At 45.8% G+C, this 18,794-nt stretch overlaps 1 protein-coding gene across 1 annotated transcript in view; it reads left to right on the forward strand.

The window, feature by feature from the left end:
• Positions 1 to 10,832, forward strand: part of SHC3 (SHC adaptor protein 3) — a 155,998-nt gene extending 145,166 nt beyond the window's left edge. Inside the window, exon 12 of the mRNA XM_060101283.1 lies at positions 10,297 to 10,832. Coding sequence (XP_059957266.1) covers positions 10,297 to 10,425 — 129 coding nt within the window. The 3' untranslated portion in view covers positions 10,426 to 10,832. The remainder of the gene's footprint in view (positions 1 to 10,296) is intronic.
• Positions 10,833 to 18,794: the final 7,962 nt, after the last annotated feature.

Consider the following 18,794-nt stretch of genomic DNA (forward strand, 5'->3'; position numbering starts at 1 on the left):
CTGCTCTGATTCTTAATCTTTCGTGGATTACTTTTTCTTTACCTACTAGACATTTTTAGTTTTTTCTTTACCTTCTACAATGACATGGTCATGAATCTGTGTGTACCTTTTCTTATTCATTTTTCCAGAGATGTGATGAACCCTTTCCATCTGAAAATTTTTGTTTTTTCTTAAGTCAGAGCAATTTCCTTATATTATTTCTTTGATAATTTCTTACCTTCTTTATTCTTTCCCCTTAGAACACCTGGTTGAGGGGATGGATCTCTTGGATTGATCTGTCTCTTCTTTCATGCAAGTTTCCAGTTCTTTGAAAATTTGCTCTTATGTTCTGGAAGCTTTCCTTGATGATCTTCCAAACTTAATATATGTATAATTTTACAAATTGTATATTTAATTTCTAACGGAAAATTTGTTATCTTCTGATTGTTTTACTTTTTTGTGCATCTTGTTCTTCTTGTTCTTTTTAATGGTTAAAAAGAAGAAGAACATTTTTACTTTTTGGTGTTACTAATATGAGTTGTTTTAAATATTTTGTCTATTTTCCAACTTAACTTCTGGGGTCAGGTGTTTGTTTGCTTATCATGATTTTTCTTTTCATGGTACTGACATTCTTAAGATGCCCAGTACATTTCCTTGCCATATATAAGAACAAGAGACTGGATTGATTTTCCTGGGATGGATCTCCTCTGCTGTAATACATTTAGATATCTTTCCCTCTAGTCTTTCCTGGCATTAGCATTGAAGACTGACTGAGATTATGTGTGTGTGGTGGGTGAGGCATGGGGTAGGGATATTTTGGAGGGGATTAGGTTAAGGGGAGCTATTGTATGACAGATTAGAGGACTGTAGGGTGAGAAGGAGAGGAGGAGGCTCGGACTTTTATGCTGGGTACCTCCCAGGAGCGTTTTACTTGGAATCACCTTTACCCTCCTATAGCCTTAATTTTCCCCAGACGTCTTATTTAATTTCTTTGGATAAACATTCTCTGGCTTCTTCCCTGAAGGCAAAATACTAGTTTGGCTATAAGGAGGCAAAGGGGAAGGAGGGGGTGGTGGAGCTGCTGACTCAGTTACTCTGGAGCATTCTCCAGGCAGCCTAACTGCTCTCCCTCCCACCATTGCTCCTCTCTCTCCTCAGCTGCAGGATCTGCCCTCCCCCCCTACATTCTAGGCTACCCTCCTCCTCGCTCTTTTATTTCAACAGGCTTCCTCTTTTCTGCTAGCCCACAGTGTGCTGATGTTACAGTATCCACTGGCAATCCACCTCCTTCTCTTTTGTTTTAGAAGTTTATTCCTCTACTGTCATTTCACTGGGGTTGGCGAAGATGGGATAAGACAATGCCTATACTCAGCCTTACATTTTAAATTAAAATTCCTTTACTCATGCCTTTCCTGTGAAAAGAGAATCATTTAATTATGTAAAACATCAGCTATTCACCCATCTCTATTTTCTATCGACAATTACAAGAAGTAAAAATTAAATTAAAGAAGTAAAAACACATAGGTACATTTTAGTATCTTCCCCACTCAATATTTGGTAAGGGACCTTCCCTCCTTTTTTCTGTAAATACACCAGTGCCCTAGGGGAGCTTGGACCTAATGTGTCCACAACATTTCTCTGCTTCTCTGGCATGGCTCTGAAGCAACCCTGATTGGTGAACATTTCCTATGAATTTCCCTTTTGGATACCGTGGTCAGGCTTCTACCTTTTTTTTCTTCTATTATCAGAAACAGACTTTGCTGACTTTTGGGCAAACTTGGGGATGATTGAGGCTCCTTAGTACCTTGGAACTGGAAAAGGAAGGGACATTACACCTAGAAGGAACCAGCGCCAGGCAGCCCCAAATAGCCCCCCTCACCCTGGATGTGGCTGGTCAGGGAAACCATGGGGTGGGAGGGGGAGATTGGAAGATGTCCAGGATCCCAGCTGTGCAGGGATTCATGATCAGGCTTACAATTTGGATGGAAAATGAGTGTTCATGTGGAGCAAGGCATCAATTGGAAAATGCAAGCAATTGGCATGCAAGATTCCAAGTACGACCCTTGGCATTGCAGCCCTGGGGGCTGATGTGGAGCCAGCACTGTGGCCATCGGGTTTAGGAGGGACCTGGACTGCGCCTTAATTTCAAGTCTGGAAGTGGCCAGGGTGGGTCTACATCCTATCTGTGTTAGGTTGCATTCAGGCATGAACTTTTGGGGGTGGGAGGATGTCCCAGTGGATCCAGCCAAAGCTGAGACAGTAGACAGAGGGCTGCAGGTCTGTAGGTGCAACTGTTCCTGTGGAATCAGAGTTTTCATCAGGAGACATCTTCAACTGACAGCTTTGCCTGTTCTAGTGCCACCCTTTGGACAGGGCTGAATGTAATCATTTTGTCATCGATTGAGTGTATTCCTTAAGACACGATTTTTTTTTTTTTTTTTTGGCCGCACCACATGACTTGTGAGATCTCAGTTCCCAAACCAAGGATTGAACCCAGGCCATGTCAGTGAAAGCCTGGAATCCTAACCACTAGGCCCCCAGGGAACTCCCTTAATGTACCATTTTTAAATGCACAATTTCTAAATGCCTACAGAGCAACTCCACATAAGTGTTCTAGGCAACCTGAGCCCACCACGTCTAAAGGGGGAGGTATCATCCCATCGTTCCCAGCTCCTCACCCCAGCTGCCCCCTGGATGCCTTCCCATGGCTTGCCCAGTCAGCAAGCCTCTGCCACCAGCACCTCCCTCACACACTCCACATTCTCTGACTGACCAATCCCCTAAATATCTCTGAAAGGGTCCCTCTCTCCCTGGATTGTCAGTGCATTTCCCCCCACCCTTCACTGCCAGCAGGAGGCTCCGCTAATGTCATTCCCTTCTCTAAATCTCTCCAGGATGGCCGCTGCCTTCAGTGTAAGTTTATTTATTTATTTATTTATTTTTTAAAAAAATTTTATATATTTTTATTTTTTTACCTCTTTATTGGAGTATAATTGCTTTACAATGGTGTGTTAGTTTCTGCTTTATAACAAAGTGAATCAGTTATACATATACATATGTTCCCATATCTCTTCCCTCTTGCGGTAAGTTTAAACTGCTCAGTATGGTATGAAAAACAGGAACAGCAAACATTTACTGAGCACGTCCTGGGGCCCTGCACTGTACGAAATTCTTCAGGCACATTCATCAGTTACTTCTGATGAGAATCCTATGAAGTAGGACTATTATGATATAACCACTCTACATGGGAATGAAGGCTCAGAGAGGTCAGTAAGTTGCCCTAAAGGGCACCATTAGGAGGTGGCAGGTGGGGAGGGGAACCCAGGTGCTTAAAACTGGCTTCTTGTCACTACACCAGACAGTTATCTTGGGGGTTGGGGGTGATGTCTGATGTTAGTTCACAAAGCACACAGGATGATGCTTGGCACCCAGCTGGGTGACGAAGGAAGGCGCTGCGGTCTGGCTGGTTTACATCTCAGTGGAGCATCTTGAGAATGTCCCATCATTTCTGTTTTAATACTGGGTGGGTGGAGGGGCTGAATGAACAGGACAGGTACTGTCATGTTCCTGTCAACAATGCAGTTAGACCCACAGAGCTTCGAGCTGTACTCTTCTCGCCCAGTGGTTCTCAGAGTGGGGTCCCCTGTCCACTGGAACCTGCTAGAAATGCAAATTCTCAGGCTCCACCTGCTGAGTCAGAATCTCTTGGGGTGGGGGTGTCAGGCAGTCTGTGCTTCCAGAAGACCCCAGGGGCTTTTGATGCTGCTCAAACTGAGAACCACCGTCTAGTGAACGCATCCTTCCTGGCCTGTACATTTTGGGGCCTCTGCCTGGGGCTTTATGTCACAGGGTTGGTTCATGGCTAAGAAGAAAATGTTTGGGGAGGGCAACACCAGATAATATTGAAGGAAGCTTCCAGCTCTCAGTTCAATTTCTTCGCCATTGTGGTCTGCCAGCCACTAGAGGGAGCAAAAGGCACACAGCTTCTATCCTGGGAGAGGGATGGCTGAGCCTCACCTGTAAGGACGCAGGTGAGCGTCCCACCTCCGTTTCTCAGCAGTCCAGGCAGGCTTGCAGGAGAGCCTGCTTTCCACGCTACTCTGCGCTTCTTCTCTTCCTAGTTTGCTCTGTGTTCACAGATTTTCACGAAGTTATCAGGTTAGCTTTGTGGGATGGCTGTGTCCTCCCTGGGTCTGCATTCTGGGCCCAGGGTTCTCCCCCGCCAAAGTACATTTGGCATGGTCTCTGGTGGTGAGCGTTGAAGGGTCAGACAGCTTGGGGATGCACCGAGTGCCCCAGCCTTCCTCCTTTAAGCTGGAATTAGGACTTTTTTGGTGCTTTCTTGAGCAGTGCCTTATCAGCTGGCACCCTGGAAGCCTCACAGAGGTGAGCACTTAGAACTAGCAGGGCCCCGGAGGATCTTCCTGGGATGAAAGTTCTGCATTTAGAGAGACTACAATTCCATCCATCTACAGAGCTCCTAACAAATTATTTTTAAGGTAGAATTTGCTGTGCTAGTTGATACAAACAACAAGGAATTATTACACTTTCTGAAGTTAGAACAAAATTTCATAAACCCAATACTGCTGGAAAGTTAGAGTTCCAAAGGGCTGATCAAGCAGCCCCACATCTGCGAGGGCACGGAGGCTCACCTGTGAGGTGATCAGGTGTGGTCAGACCAGGCTGCAACTTAGCTCTCCTCTCCTCTGCCCTCCTGGATGACTGCCCCCTGCATCACCCCATCCTCATGGCACTCACGTCCACCACTGCCCTCTTCCACTGCTCATCAAGGTGAAGAGCCCAGACTACAGAGCAAAACCCGGGCATAGGGTGTCCCTTCTGACAGATGTCCACACCTGGCTTAGTCAACCTTGATGGAGAAAACGTCCAGAATTAATGAAGGGGAGGGGTGAGAAGAGCTCAGAGACTTCACTCCATCTCTCCTGTGCCCTCAGATCCCAAACCTGATATGCTACTCTAAAAATTAACATCCTGAGGTTGACCCACCACTTCCCACCTCCACTGCTGCTCCCACCCTTGCAGATACTGCTAGGACAGTGAGGTGGAATTGCTGGATCACATGGGAAATCTATTTTTAATTTTTTGAGGAATCTCCCTGCTGCTTTTCCACAGTGGCTGCATCAATTTACATTCCCACCAACAGTGTAGGAGGGTTCCCGTTTCTTCGCATCCTGGTCAACACTTGTTATTTTTTGTCTTTTTGACAATAGCCCTTCTGAGGTGATATTTCACTGTGGTTTTAATTTGCATGTCTGTGGTGATTAGTGATGTTGAGCATCTTTCCATGCCTGTTGGCCATCTGTATGTCTTCTTTGGAAAAATGTCCATTCAGGTCCTTTGACCAATTTTAATCAGGTTATTTTTCTTTTTTTTTATGTTGAGTTGTGTGAGTTCTTTGTATATTTTGGATATTAACCCTGTATTGGGTTTATTATTTGCAAATATCTTCTCCCATTCTATAGGTGGCCTTTTTTGTTGTTGTTGATAGCTCCCTTCACTGTACAAAAGCTTTTTAGTTCGATGTAATCTCATTTGTTCATTTTTGCTTACATTTCCCTTGCCTGAGGAGACATGTCCAAAAAACTATTGCTAAAACCAATGTCAGAGAGTGTCTGCCTAGGTCTTCTTCTAGAATTTTTATGGTTTCAGGTCTTACATTTAAGTCTTTAATCCATTTTATTTCTGTATATGGTGTGAGAAAGTATTCTCGTTTGATTCTTTTGTATGTCCAGTTTTCCCAACACCGTTTATTGAAGAGGCTGTTTTTCCCCATTATATATTCTTGATTTGGCCCATTTTTAAATCTGGTTGTTTGTTTTCTTATTGTTGGTTTTAAGAGTTCTTTGTATAGTAGAATATTGTATTGGATAATAGTCCAAACTTATTATTTTATTTTTATTATTTATTGTCATTATATATTATTTTATTTATTAGATAAGTCTCTTGCAAATATTTTCTTCCCATCTGTGGCATGTCTGCTCATTCTCCTGACAGGGTCATTTGAAGGGCAGAAGGTTTTAATTTTAATGAAATCCAGCTTCTCATTTCCTTCTTTCATGGATCATGCCTTTGATATCATAAATAAAAAGTCATCACCAAACCCACAGTCATCTAGGTTTTCTCCTATGTTATCTTGTAAGAGTTTTACAGTTTTTCATTTTACATTTAGGTTTATCATCCATTTTGAGTCAATTTTTGTGAAGAGTGTACGGTTTGTGTCTAGGTTCAGTTTTTTGCATGTGGTTGTCTAGCACAATTTGATGATCTAGGACCATTTGTTGAAAAGACAATATTTACTCCATTGTATTGCCTTTGCTTCTTTGTCAGAGATCAGTCGTCTACATTTGTGTGGGTCTATTTCTGGGCTCTCTATTCTGTCCCATTGATCTATTTGTCTATTCTTTCACTAATACCACACTATCTTGATTACTGAAGCTTTATAGTAAAACTTGAAGTTGAATATTATCAGTCCTCCAATTTTATTCTTCTCCTTTGGTATTGTGTTGGCTACACTTGGTCTTTTGCTTTTCCATATAAACTTTAGAATAAGTTTGTCAATATACACAGTATCTTACTGGGATTTTGATTGGGACTGCATTGAATCTATAGATCAAGTTGGGAAGAACTGACATCTTGACAATATTGAGTCTTTCTATCCATGAATACCGAATATATCTTCATTTATTTAGTTTTTAAAACTTTCATTATAATTTTGTAGTTTCCCTCATATAATTGTGTATATATTTTGTTAGATTTATAACTAAAGATTTCATTTTGGGGGTGCTAAATATACTGGGTTGGCCAAAAAGTTTGTTCAGGGTTTTCCATAAGATGTTTTGGGAAAAACCCAAACAAACTTTTTGGCCAACCCAATAAATAGTATTATGTTTTTAATTTCAAATTCAACTTGTCCATTGCTTGTACATAGGAAAGCAACTGACTTTTGTATAGTAAGCTCTTATCCTGCAATCTTGCTACAATCATTTATTAGTTCCAGGAATGTTTGGTTGGTTGGTTGTTTTTGGTTGTTGTTGCTGTTGATTTTTTTGGATTTTATTCATAGACAATCATATCATCTGTGAGCAAAGACAGTTTTATTTCTTCCTTTCCAATCAGCATACATTTTATTTCCTTTTCTTGACTTATTGCGTTAGCTGGGACTTCCACTATGATGTTGAAAAGGAGTAATGAGATGGGACATCCTTGCCTTGCTCCTGGTCTTACTGGGAAAACTTCAAGTTATCTGTAATATTCCTTTATTATCCTTTTAATGTCCATGAGATCTGTAGTGATGACCCCTCTTTCCCTTCTGATATTAGTAATTTGTGTCTTCTTTCATTTTTTCTTACTTAGCCTGGTTAGAGGCTTATTGATTTTATTTATCTTTTCAAAGAGCTAGCTTTGGGAATCATTAATTTTCTGTATTGATTTCCTATTTCAATTTCATTGATTTCTGCCCTAATTTTTATTATTTCTTTCCCTTTACTTAATTTGAACTTAACTTGCTTTTCCTTCTCTAGTATCCTAAAGTGGAAGCTTAGATTATTGATTTCAGATTTTTCTCCTTTTTCAATATATGCATATTGAACTAAAACAAAGGTTTTCATCCTCACTTTTATATGCTTTTTTGCTATGCAAAGCCTAACATAGTTTTCTGGGGTTAACATTCATGTGTCATCACTGTAGCAGAATCCCTTTATATATCTGGAGAAGTTTGTCCTAGGTTTGTCTGGGCTGCTGGGCTTTTAAAATCAGCCACTGGCATTTCCAGCACATGGCAGGTGAGTCCACACAGATGGCTCTGTGGGCTGCAAGTTATCTGGGCAGGAGCCAGATCAGAGTTTCAGCAAGTATTTATAGGAGTGGAGTAAACTGCCTATTTCTTTATATGGTTTACTCTTCTGTGTGCTTACATGTGTGCATGTTTATACTGGCCAGCCTATGTACTACAAAAACACTGACCAGTGGTCCTCAGCTTGGCAGCATGTTGGAATCATGGAGGGAACATAAAACATGCTAGTGCCCAGGCCCCATCCCAAGCTCCTGGTGGAGTTGGCCTGGGCATGGGGTTACTGAGAGCAACTCAGTAATGCCAACGTGATGCCAACGTGAGCCCAGGTTTAGACCACTGTCCCAGACACTTCCGCAGCATAAATCCTTCTTCATCTGTCTCTATTGCCCCAGAACATAAATGAGTGTCAATCATTAAGAAGTGGGAATAAGGAGTCAATGATGTAAAGGCAACACCCCGATAATACTAGGCTCAAGCTGAGCTCCTGGGTGCCTTCAGCATCCAAGGAAGGGGCCTGTTGTGTTACCCAGGGAGCCTTTCTGGGTGGGGAATTCTAAGGAGCCCCAGGAGGATTAAACAACCTTGATGCAAAGATGCCAGAAAGTCTTGCAAAAAGATTTTTTTCTGAATGTGCCCATCAGATTACACCCTTACTGAGGCTTAATGCCCAAGAGTCAGGGGACCCCATGGCCTGGGAAGTTTCTTCCCCTTCAGTGCTTACAGAGGTGGGGTGGGAGGAGCCTCACATCAGAGTTGGAACCCAGGAGAGGAGAGCATCTTAATTTTAAAAAGTTTAAAGCCCCGGGCAGATTGCCTGGGCAGTGGCTTCTGATATGTACACCTGAAGCATAGATTTAGAGAGAGAATGAGATATGGGACTGAAGACCCAGAGATGGACATCCCATTGGTGGGTTGATGGAGGGGGAGAAACAAGTGTGGCCGCATTATGGAAGGAGAGTGAGATTAAGAACTTGGAGAAGGATGGATGGACCTAGAGATTGTCATATTGAGTGAAGTAATTCAGACAGAGAAAGACAAATATCATATGATATCACTTATATGTGGAATCTAAAAAAATGTTACAAATAACTTATTTACAAAACAGAAATAGAGTCACAGATGTAGAAAACAAATTTATGGTTACCAGGGGGGAAAGGGGGGGAGGGATAAATTGGGAGATTGGGATTGGCATATGCACACCATTATATATAAAATAGATAACCAATAAGAACCTACTGTATAGCACAGTGAACTCTACTCAGTACTCTGTAATGACCTGTATGGGAAAAGAATCTAAAGAAGAGTGGATATATGTTTATGTATAACTGACTCATATTGCTGTACAGCAGAAACTAACACAACATTTTAAATCAACTATACTCCAATAAAATTAAGAAAAAAAGAACTTGGGGAAAGAATACTGGGACAAGTAAGTGAGGAGAATAGATGTGCCTTCAGATCCTTCAGGGAGGGATGGTTGTTCCCTGGTTGTTCCAAGGGAGGGATGGGTCCCAGCAATGAGGCTGGAGAGAGAGGTTGGGGTACCCAGGCATCCCAGACCCATTGTGAGGGCCTGGAGCACTAGTGGGTACAGCCAGGTGCCTGCTCCCTACCCCATCTCCATTCCCTCTCAAAGAAGCAGGCCCCCGGGGCTGTATCCAGAGCATGCTGGGAGACTGCTCCTGGCCAGAACTCATACTGCCTCCTTCAAGTGTGGTCTATACTGTGAGTGTACCGGCTCAGGGTTGGGGGGACTGGTGGCCCCCAGGGGCCAGAGCACAGGGCCATTGTGCAGAGGGAAGAGGCAAAGTGCCACCCAGCACCCTCACCCCATCTCAGGCCTTCATCTATTCAGGAGAAGTTCATGGACAGGCACCCTACTAAGCTTTAGAACTGAGTGACCAGAAACGTGCAGCACTGTCCCTCCATCCCAGCAAGGGTCACCCTCCAGTGGGAACTTGGAACCCCTCCTCACAACTGTGGGCTCCTTCCTGGCAGGTGCACAGGATGCTGACAGCTGGCCTGGGGATGGGTGGTGAGGAAGGACGGGGGCCTGAAGGTGCTGACCTGGAGGCTGAGCTAGGTCCCCAGGTGGAAGAAGCAGTCTGGGTCAGTACTGCCGGGCAAAGGGCTGCAGGTGGCAGGGGCAGGGGAGCCTGCAGACACCGCTGGGTGGTGCAGGACAGAGGTTTCTGGGATGGATCCCATGAGGGCAGGAGCGGAGCCAGAGAGAGGAGGCTGTTGGGAGGCAGAGGATCTCACCACGGCCCCTGGTTGCTGAAGGTGGCGGAGGCCATGGCTCAGTCCCAGAGGGGTGGACAGATGAACAGACTGAATTTACTGGCCAGTGACAGGGACCAGGGACTTAGCAGACACCACCTCTGAAAGCACAGGGAAACCCTGGGTCGCTAAGGAGGCTGCGTCTCCAGTTCTGACTCCCAGTGGGGGGCGTTCTCCTTCCTTTGCCTGTGGGTGGTGCTAACCTTCCCTCCTCACCCTCACAGATCCGCACAAAGGACAGGATCTTTGACAGTATCAACGACCTCATCAACCACCACCTGGAGAACAGCCTGCCCATCGTCTCTGCCGGGAGCGAGCTCTGCCTTCAGCAGCCGGTGGAGAGGAACCCGTGACCTGCCAGCTGCCCCGTCCCGACACCGCACCTGCAGTCAGGAGGGCTCACGTCTTCCCGGTAGATGGGTACTGGGCCAGGGGAACTCAAGCATCTGCCCGCTGGCTCAGAGCTTTGTTCAAAAGCCCCAGGAGGAAGGCCTCCTTAAAGTGCAAGTTTCATAAACTTGTTCCGAATTCTCATGTGCATATTAAAGGTGTACATACCTATACATCCTGTACAAATTATCCCTCTATATTTATATTTTTTAAGACTAAGAAAGATGTAAGACTGATGTCCCGTGCTGTATGTTTTTAATGAAAACAAAGTTTGACTGTAGTTGTCCGGGCAAAATGTTAATTCAGCTGACCCATTCCACTGGGAAGGTGTTACCTACTAAGCACAATACAGGGAATAGAAGCAGCAGGAGGGTTGGTAATAAACACTTGGGATTGTAATAAAATAAGGCAAGATGCTGTCTATGCTCTGCATGTAAAGCCCTGTGAAGTGCTGGTCCTCATGGCTGTCCCTCCTCCTTGGTGACGCCTCCCAAGCTGTCTGCATCACTCCTGTGTGCACGGGGTTTCCAGCACCAGAGATTAGGGCTGCTGCACTGAAGAGTAGGCATTACTCCAGCTGTTTCAGGTAGGGCTGAGCACAGGAATGCTGTCTCCCATGACCCTGGTTGTCCAGGGGTTCTTGGGGATCCACTTTACTGCCAAATAGGGCACAAAATAAGCCTCACTGATCAAGATCTTGACAGGTCAATGCTTCCTTTGTTTTTATCTGTATAAGGACAAAATGAGGAGGTGTGGAGGGGTAGATGGGGGTTTGTACATCCTCTTAGCCAACGGGCTGCTGCAGTACCTGCTAGTAAAACCCCACCCCCTTTATATTCAGTAGAGGAAGAAGCATGTGTACGATCTGCGGAAGACGGGTGCAAACACGTGTGCTCAGAGTTCCTGCCTGGAGACGTTCCATCAGCTGTGGCTGATTCAGGTTTCCCTGAAGCTCGGGACCAGGCTCAAGAGCTTTGGGAATCAGTTTGAGGTCCCACTTCTGGAGAGATTGGTGGTAAATTGGCTGGTTTGTCTCTACAATGGTTTCCCAATTGCTCCATGAAAAGGACTCATGTCCTGGGCAGCGCTTTGTCCCGGCTCCTTCCTTCGGGATCAAACACTGATTTCCTACTGGGTCGTTTGGTGTTAGGAAGTCGACAGACAGTGTTTCTAACTTTTAAAAAATGTTTGGCTTGAGATTACCATATGATTTACAGGTGCTGTCTTTTAAAAGATGGAAGGATTCACTCATTCGTTAGCACCTTCTCACGTGTGCTGCCACGTTGGCTCTTGTCCCAGTGAAATGCATTGTGGGCAGCACCCCCTTCATCAGTGCAACGGAAGGACGCTCTGCACACACTTGGCATTGGAGAGTAATAAGTTTGATGCTTCCAGAATGTGGAGTTAATGGTAGATTTAAAAAATTCGAATGAGCGCTAATTCCACAAAGTTCTAATGCTATGTGTGTGAACCCTGTTTCTACTTTTAGAGGGTGTGTGTGGCCAGGATGGGAGGATGAGGTAGACCTGATGGCTGAGGATGGCTTGGGGCAGGTCCAAGGATTCATGTTAGCCTTCTGTGGAGCTTTTACCCTTTGAAGGTCCAATGAACCAAAGCTGACAGTGGCTTCAATCTTCTAGAATGTTCTGCAGTGAATTGGAACTTTATGGGGAGTCTGGCACTAATCTAGACCACCCTGCCTCTTCCTAGAATGGTCTGTTTCCAGGTGCAGAACAGATACCCTGCTCCAAGTTATCCAAAAGCAGTGGGGCCTGAACAGGGATGCCGGACAGCAGCCAGGTTGGGCTCTTCCCCTGCGACAATGTAGACTTTGGGGTGGCTGTGAGAATTGCCCTGCACTCTGTCTCCTTGAGGCCTGCAGCCCTGCAGACGTATACATAAAAATCCGACCTCTGTGGGGAATGCATGATCCTTCTCTGTGTGCGAGTGTACACACATATAAAAATGGATCAAATGACTTCTTTCAACAGACTTGCACGCCCCCCTGCATAAGGCCAAAACGCTCATGTTAAGGGCAAAGGAAAGTAGGGAACAGGAGTTAAGAACTGAGAGCCCCTGAACACTAGATCTGTTTTGTTTTTCTCTTGGGAGTATAAGAAATGGTAATCTGCAGGTTTAGTAGCTCTCTGCTCTGAAGTTAGTGTTTATCTCAATGGTGATAAGCAATATATGTTTTTTTGCATGAGAATCCATTTAGAAAATTAAAAGTAATGGGGGATCAACTATTGTTTCAATAGTCATTCAAAATATGCATTTTTCAGCTCAGGTTTTAAGATCGCTTCCCACAGAACAGTGCTAGTGGGACATAACTGGCACTCCTTTGTAGCCATTGGAGCAGATTTGAGGTGTAGCAGATGGCAGCAATTTTCTAGTCTTCGTTTTCTCCCATTTGTAAAGCACGTAAAGCATGTAAGAGCTCACTTGGGTCATCTCATCTCTTCCTTCAAGCGCCACGTGCTGGGTATCACGGAGCCTCACTCACAGATGGGGAAATTGAGGCTCAGGTAGTGCCCACCTTGCTCAAGGCTACAGGGTCAGTGGGCAGCAGAGCTGTTCCACTCTCTCAGCTGCTCCACAGGGAGCTCGGGATTCAGAGGCAAACTTCGCTGCAGCCTCAGGCGGGGCAGCTCCAGGGCCTCCAACTCCCAGGGCGTGGTCACTGAGCGCTGTGCCGGGCCACCCTGAGCCCTCGGAGTGTGCCAGGACCTGCTGCCCATCTCGTGGGCCCCCCGCCACTTGACCCAGGCCTCTGTGTCTGCCGGGAGAGCCAGGCAGGGTCCAGCAGTCCTAAAATGGCCCATCTTGCTAAATGGCTCTGAAACACCCCTTCCCCTTCCTACTCACACCATCCTGTGTGAATTGGCTGCGCTTTCCAGGGACACTCCTATCTGCTGGGGGCCTGCAGGGCTTCTGTGGGGCCGCTGGTCACTGGTTTCAGTCAGCTTTGACGCCTGACTACTAGGGGTACTCTGAAGAGCTCATAGTAGAGGCAGGTGGGGAATTCCCTGGCGGTCCAGTGCTTAGGACTCGGTACTCTCACTGCCAGGGCCAAGGGTTCGATCCCTGGTTGGGGAACTAAGATCTTGCAAGCCACATGGTATGGCCGGAAAAAAAAGAAAAAAAAAAGAAGCAGGTGGACAGTCAGATGGTGTGTTCAAATCAAATAACTCCCCACCTAAATCCTATGCTTAAGCCACCACTTCCGGACTTTTTATATTGGAGAGGCCAGAGGACCGGGAGTCTTCCTGGCTTTTACCTGTGTTTCATTTGAGCAATGATTCTGTTTTGGGCCATCTCAGCTGTTGGGGTGGCTGGACAAAGACCCAACTGGGGTCCTCCCGGTGGAGGAGGGTAGCACTGATCATTTCCAATGAGGACAGATGGTGAGAAGCCAAGTGCGAAGGGAAAGGCCTGACCTGAAAGCAGGGCAGGCCTGGGGGAGGAGTGGATGGAACAGCACTTTGTGCGGCCCCCTCAGAGGGCCCCGTGCTTGGGGACAGTGTCGACCCATGTCTCCTGGCTCCGTGTCTAGCCTGCTGTCCTGAAGATGCCCGCTTCCTGAAATGGAGCTCTCCTTTCAGGTAGCATCAGATGCCTGGGGGACTCCTTTATATAAGTAACACTTGAAAACAAATGTCCTGGTCCTTATTTCCCTGAATCGGTCTCTTCTTGAAGGCCAGTCACACGTTTCCTTGGATCCCAGGCTCCCCGGGCAGCCTACCTTGGCTCCTGCATGCACAGAGCCATGTGGCCTTGATCTGGTTGCTCAGTTTCTCTGAGCCCTGGCTCTCTGCCTGCACCACCGGGCTGTGCAGGCCCTGTCCTGTGAGGCTGTGGGGGCCGGTGACTATGTGTAAGCATGGAGGACCGTTGTTTCCTGGAATGCTTCACTCTCAAAAGTGTACATCTGTGCTCTCTCGCTGGCCAAGTATGTAAGGACGCCATCCATAAATGCCTTTCTGTGAATGGTGACAGCCTGGTGGGAAATGGGAAGGAGACTGTGGAAAGATTGCAAATAGGTAACTGTAGGGCACACAGATCTTGGCCTTGGGTTTCAGAAGGATACTCTAGGGTTCTGTAGTAAAACTCTAAGTTGGTCCTGAGAAAGAGAAGTGGAAAAACGACTGTCACGTGTTGTAAACCTGGAACTGTCCCTGCTCCTCAGAGGACAGCAAGGGAGCTTCCTGGGATAATACAGCTGGAGGGACCCATTTTTCAGTGAGGAAACCAGAGCCAATTGACTTGCTGGAGGGTGGCGACAGTCAGGGACTGAATCTAGGACAGAGTGCAGGACTTATTAGGGTCCTTTAGGGCTTGTACATAACGCTCAGCCCCTGATGGAAAATGGCCAGTAGTGCTTCCCTCCTTGAGTTTACATTTATATTCCATCTTTTTTTCCAAAATGCATAAAGGCATCAGTCCTTCACGCAGGCAAGGAAGTGTTTCTATTCCTTTGTTTAGTTTGGGGTCCCTCAGAAGCAGACCTTGAGAGAAGCTCAGAGCGTATGTAGACTTAGGGGTGGGGAAAGGAAGGAAGCTGATGAGGAAGGCGTGGTCAGGCAAGTCACCAGGATGTGGATAACGAATTGCACTGGGGACTGAGGGTGGCAGGGCTGGACATACCTCAGAGCTAATCCACCAGCGTGGGGAGAGAGCTAGACATTTACCCAAACAGCCCAGCACTGGTGGAAGGCTGTTTCTAGCCCCAGTGTCCTGGCCAGTCCGATGCACACCAAGCCAGGGAATCCTTTGGCAGAGAGACAGGCCTTCATAAGCAGACTTGGGGTGAAAGGCAGGCATCAGAGCCATCGGGAGTCCTTCCCGGAGTTCCTGACTCAGTAGTTCTGGATGGGGCCAGAGAATTTGCATTTCTAATAAATTGCGGGTGAAGCTGGTAGGCAGTCTTGACTTTGAGAACCATCCTCAGGTGTGAATTGCTAGCCCTTACCTGTCTCACTGACGGTTTTTCCCCTCTAATATACGATTATGTTTTCATGCCACTTCATTTTATAGATCCCAGCGTCCATGCTGTGAGATTAAAAGTGGAGGATTAATAAGCATTTATAACTCCATGCAATCATTGCTGGCAGATAAAATGCCATCTGCCAGCCACAATTTATTTATAATGGAGTTTATACATATTTATAAGTTTGCAAGCAACAAATAAACAGTTTTAAAACTGGCAAATTTTATAGCAGCCAGAAAAATTGCAACTTTATACCAGGACTTGTGAATATCAATTGCGTATGTATATATACATATATACACACACACATACATATATCTACTGATTATGACAGATGTGCATCTCTGTCTGTATATACATATATACACATGCATATACCTACCTTGATTACAATGGACGTGCATCTCTGTCTGTATGTGTGCACACGCAGGTTGACTGGGCAATTTGCACCTCGGGGCTCCTCCCTGGGTTTTGGTATTTTAACTCACAAGGACAACTAGAAAGTTACACAAAACGCAGAGAGTCTGGGGACCGACATGTCCTGGAATTTGCAGACACAGGGAGGAGGGTCCTGGATGCTGCAGGAACAGGACAAGAGGGCCACGGGGGTTCCACTGTGGAAAGTGACAAAGGGACACAAGGGAAGAGAAGTCCATGGGGGAAGACAGGAAAGGAGAGGATGGGAGGACAGAGGAAGAAAAAGACAAAAGGAGGGAGGGGGCGGCAAGTCCAGACCTACATCCCCTGTTCATCCAGCAGCATGTCAAAAAAACAAGCAGGGGTGGGTGTTGGTGAGGCTGCCCGGGCAGGCGTGCCTGGGGGCCGAGTGTGGTCTTCCTGGGTACAGCCGCACTGCTTGTCGGCTTTTCTAACCAGCTTTCTCTTGGCCTCAACTTACGTTTGTTCACGTGAGGCAGGCACTGTTCTGGGCTCCTGTGAGTGTGCAAAGGTTCCGTCTGCCTGAGGATACAGTCCAGTAGGAAATAAACGTACAAAGGGTGTGGGAGCGTGACAGGCCTGATGGCTGCTGTGGCCAACTTCACTAGGACCCTGGAGGGTGGAACTCCTGGGTGGGTCTGGGGAGTCTAAAGGCTTTGCAAACTAGGCTGCAGACAGGATGGGGAGGGTAAGAACAGGCAGACGAGGCGTGGATGGCCCAGGAGGAGGCCGGGAACCCCTCGTGCATGAAAAGTGGTCGGTGTTAGGGATGCTGGAGGTGGAGGTGAGGCTGCTCCTGCCTGCTCTCGCCTCCTTCCTGCATTCACAGGTGCCCAGAATAACGACTCTCCTGGGCCCAAATACACAGGGCTCCCTCCCGAGGGCTGGAAGAGCCATTCTCATGGAAGAAGGCACCAGAAAGGAAATCGCATGCAATGTAAAGTTTCTCTTTTGTTGTTTCACCTTGAAATGCTGTAGGCAGGAATATATGCAAGTGGGACACACACTGTGGCCCTGGTGTTTGAGGTCATGAATTCACACTTGTCTGGGACATTTTTACCACAACCAAAGTTTCTAACCACAAATCAAGTGACAACTAAAGCAGAAATCAATGGGCAAATCCATTTTTGAACACTGAATTAACTTTTTTGTAACAGCTGTATGTTGGTTGCAAGTGGAATGGTCTCTGTTCATTTGACTTTTGAATATAACTTGTTCCAGAATAAATATTGTAAAGTTAAGTACATGAATGTTTCTTTGTATCCAGAACTAAATAAGAATTAAAATTTGATGTTTAAATCCAAGGATCAGGAGAGAACTCCGTGTACATCTAATGTGTAATGAGATATTTATTAATTTTCAAAAAGCATTTGGATGGCAAATTATACCTATTGATACATATTTGAAAATTCTGTGTTTTGTTTTCCGTTAACTTTTGTGAAACAAAAAAGAATTACTGTGAAGGTCTATGGTTTATTGCCAATTTACCACTTTCTACGTTGATATTGGAACAAAATCGGTATTTGGACATCTCCGAGGAGTGGAAATACAAAACCAATTTCAAGTTTTCTGATCTCTGTTCTACGAAAAATAATAAAACCTAAATTATCTGGCCAACATTTGGGATATTTGTTACCACAACGGGTAAAGAGAATTGGCTTAAGTTCCCTCCTCACATTCAGTGAATCCACTTCACTCCTTCAGTAAATGATGTGGCTTCCAGTTGTGAGCCCTGTTGCCATGCTGGGCACATCCCTGAGCTTGTAGGGCAGCCAACTGGAGATGCCACACGTCGTCCCTGGATGCCATCACTGTGGCCCAGGGGCAGAGGCTGTCACACCCACTTAGGCAATGCTGCACTTCTTATCACTGGTTATTGGAAAACGTGCCTTCATTTTCAGAATAGTGGTGTGTGCATTTCCGATTATGTAGCAAACCCTTTGATATTTGACTTAGATACTAAAAACATTTGGGTGTGGAAGTTTTGCACTCGTAGATACATTTGAAAGCATGGACTTGGTCATTTAACTAGAAGTTTTCTATAAAGTACACCTTGTTACATTTCTGTGAAAGGCTCTTTACCGGTGCAGAAGCAACATGGGTCAAGGGTGGAAACAACCGTTCTCTAAATAGTCTGATGTTAACTGTCAATGTGGGTCTGAGGGCAATAAAGAATATCGTGAAAAGTCTCTCATCTGGTTGGTGGATCTTGTATTGCCTTATGAAGGAGTGGAGTGGAGTTTGAAACCTTTCCGTAGAAAGCAGATAGTCTCTATTATTCCCCAGGAGACCTCTTAAAATACAATCACAGCAGAACCCCGTCAGGGACACCAAAGGTGTGGGATGAAAATGGCGGCCTGGCAAAGGCATTCCTGTTGAGATTTATGTTAACTTCTGTCCACTCGGCCTTGGGCAGTGTCAAAGGTGGCAGAATGTCACTACCAACTAGTGATGCCAAATACTGGTCTCCTTCTACGTAGTATGTAGGGTGGAGAAGCGAAAACTTAGCCATTTGTGCTGGAGAAAGCTAGAGAAAGGGTCAGTTCTGATCTAGTCTCTCCTGTTGCTTCCATTACACCAAATGGAACAGAACCCATCATCCCATCTCTTTCAGCTGTACTTTGGCTGCCATGACCCTTACAATTTTCCCCCTATCAAAAGGGTAGTCCATTGACCTCCTTCCCTATTGACCTACCAAAATTGGTGGAAAAGCACCCAATACCCTGAAGTTTCCTAAAACACCAGCTCTGCTAGTGGGAAGCCTAGGGGACATGTTACTGGAATTCTCAGAGTGTTTTAACTCCTAGAGAAACACTGGCCTCAGGTGAGAGGTCACACTGCCACTCTGCACATCACCAGGGGCAGCCCCAGTGTACACAGCCCCTCACATGGACTCCCAAGAATGAG

Source organism: Mesoplodon densirostris, chromosome 6, assembly GCF_025265405.1.
Source record: "Mesoplodon densirostris isolate mMesDen1 chromosome 6, mMesDen1 primary haplotype, whole genome shotgun sequence".
NCBI classification, from domain to species: Eukaryota; Metazoa; Chordata; class Mammalia; order Artiodactyla; family Ziphiidae; genus Mesoplodon; species Mesoplodon densirostris.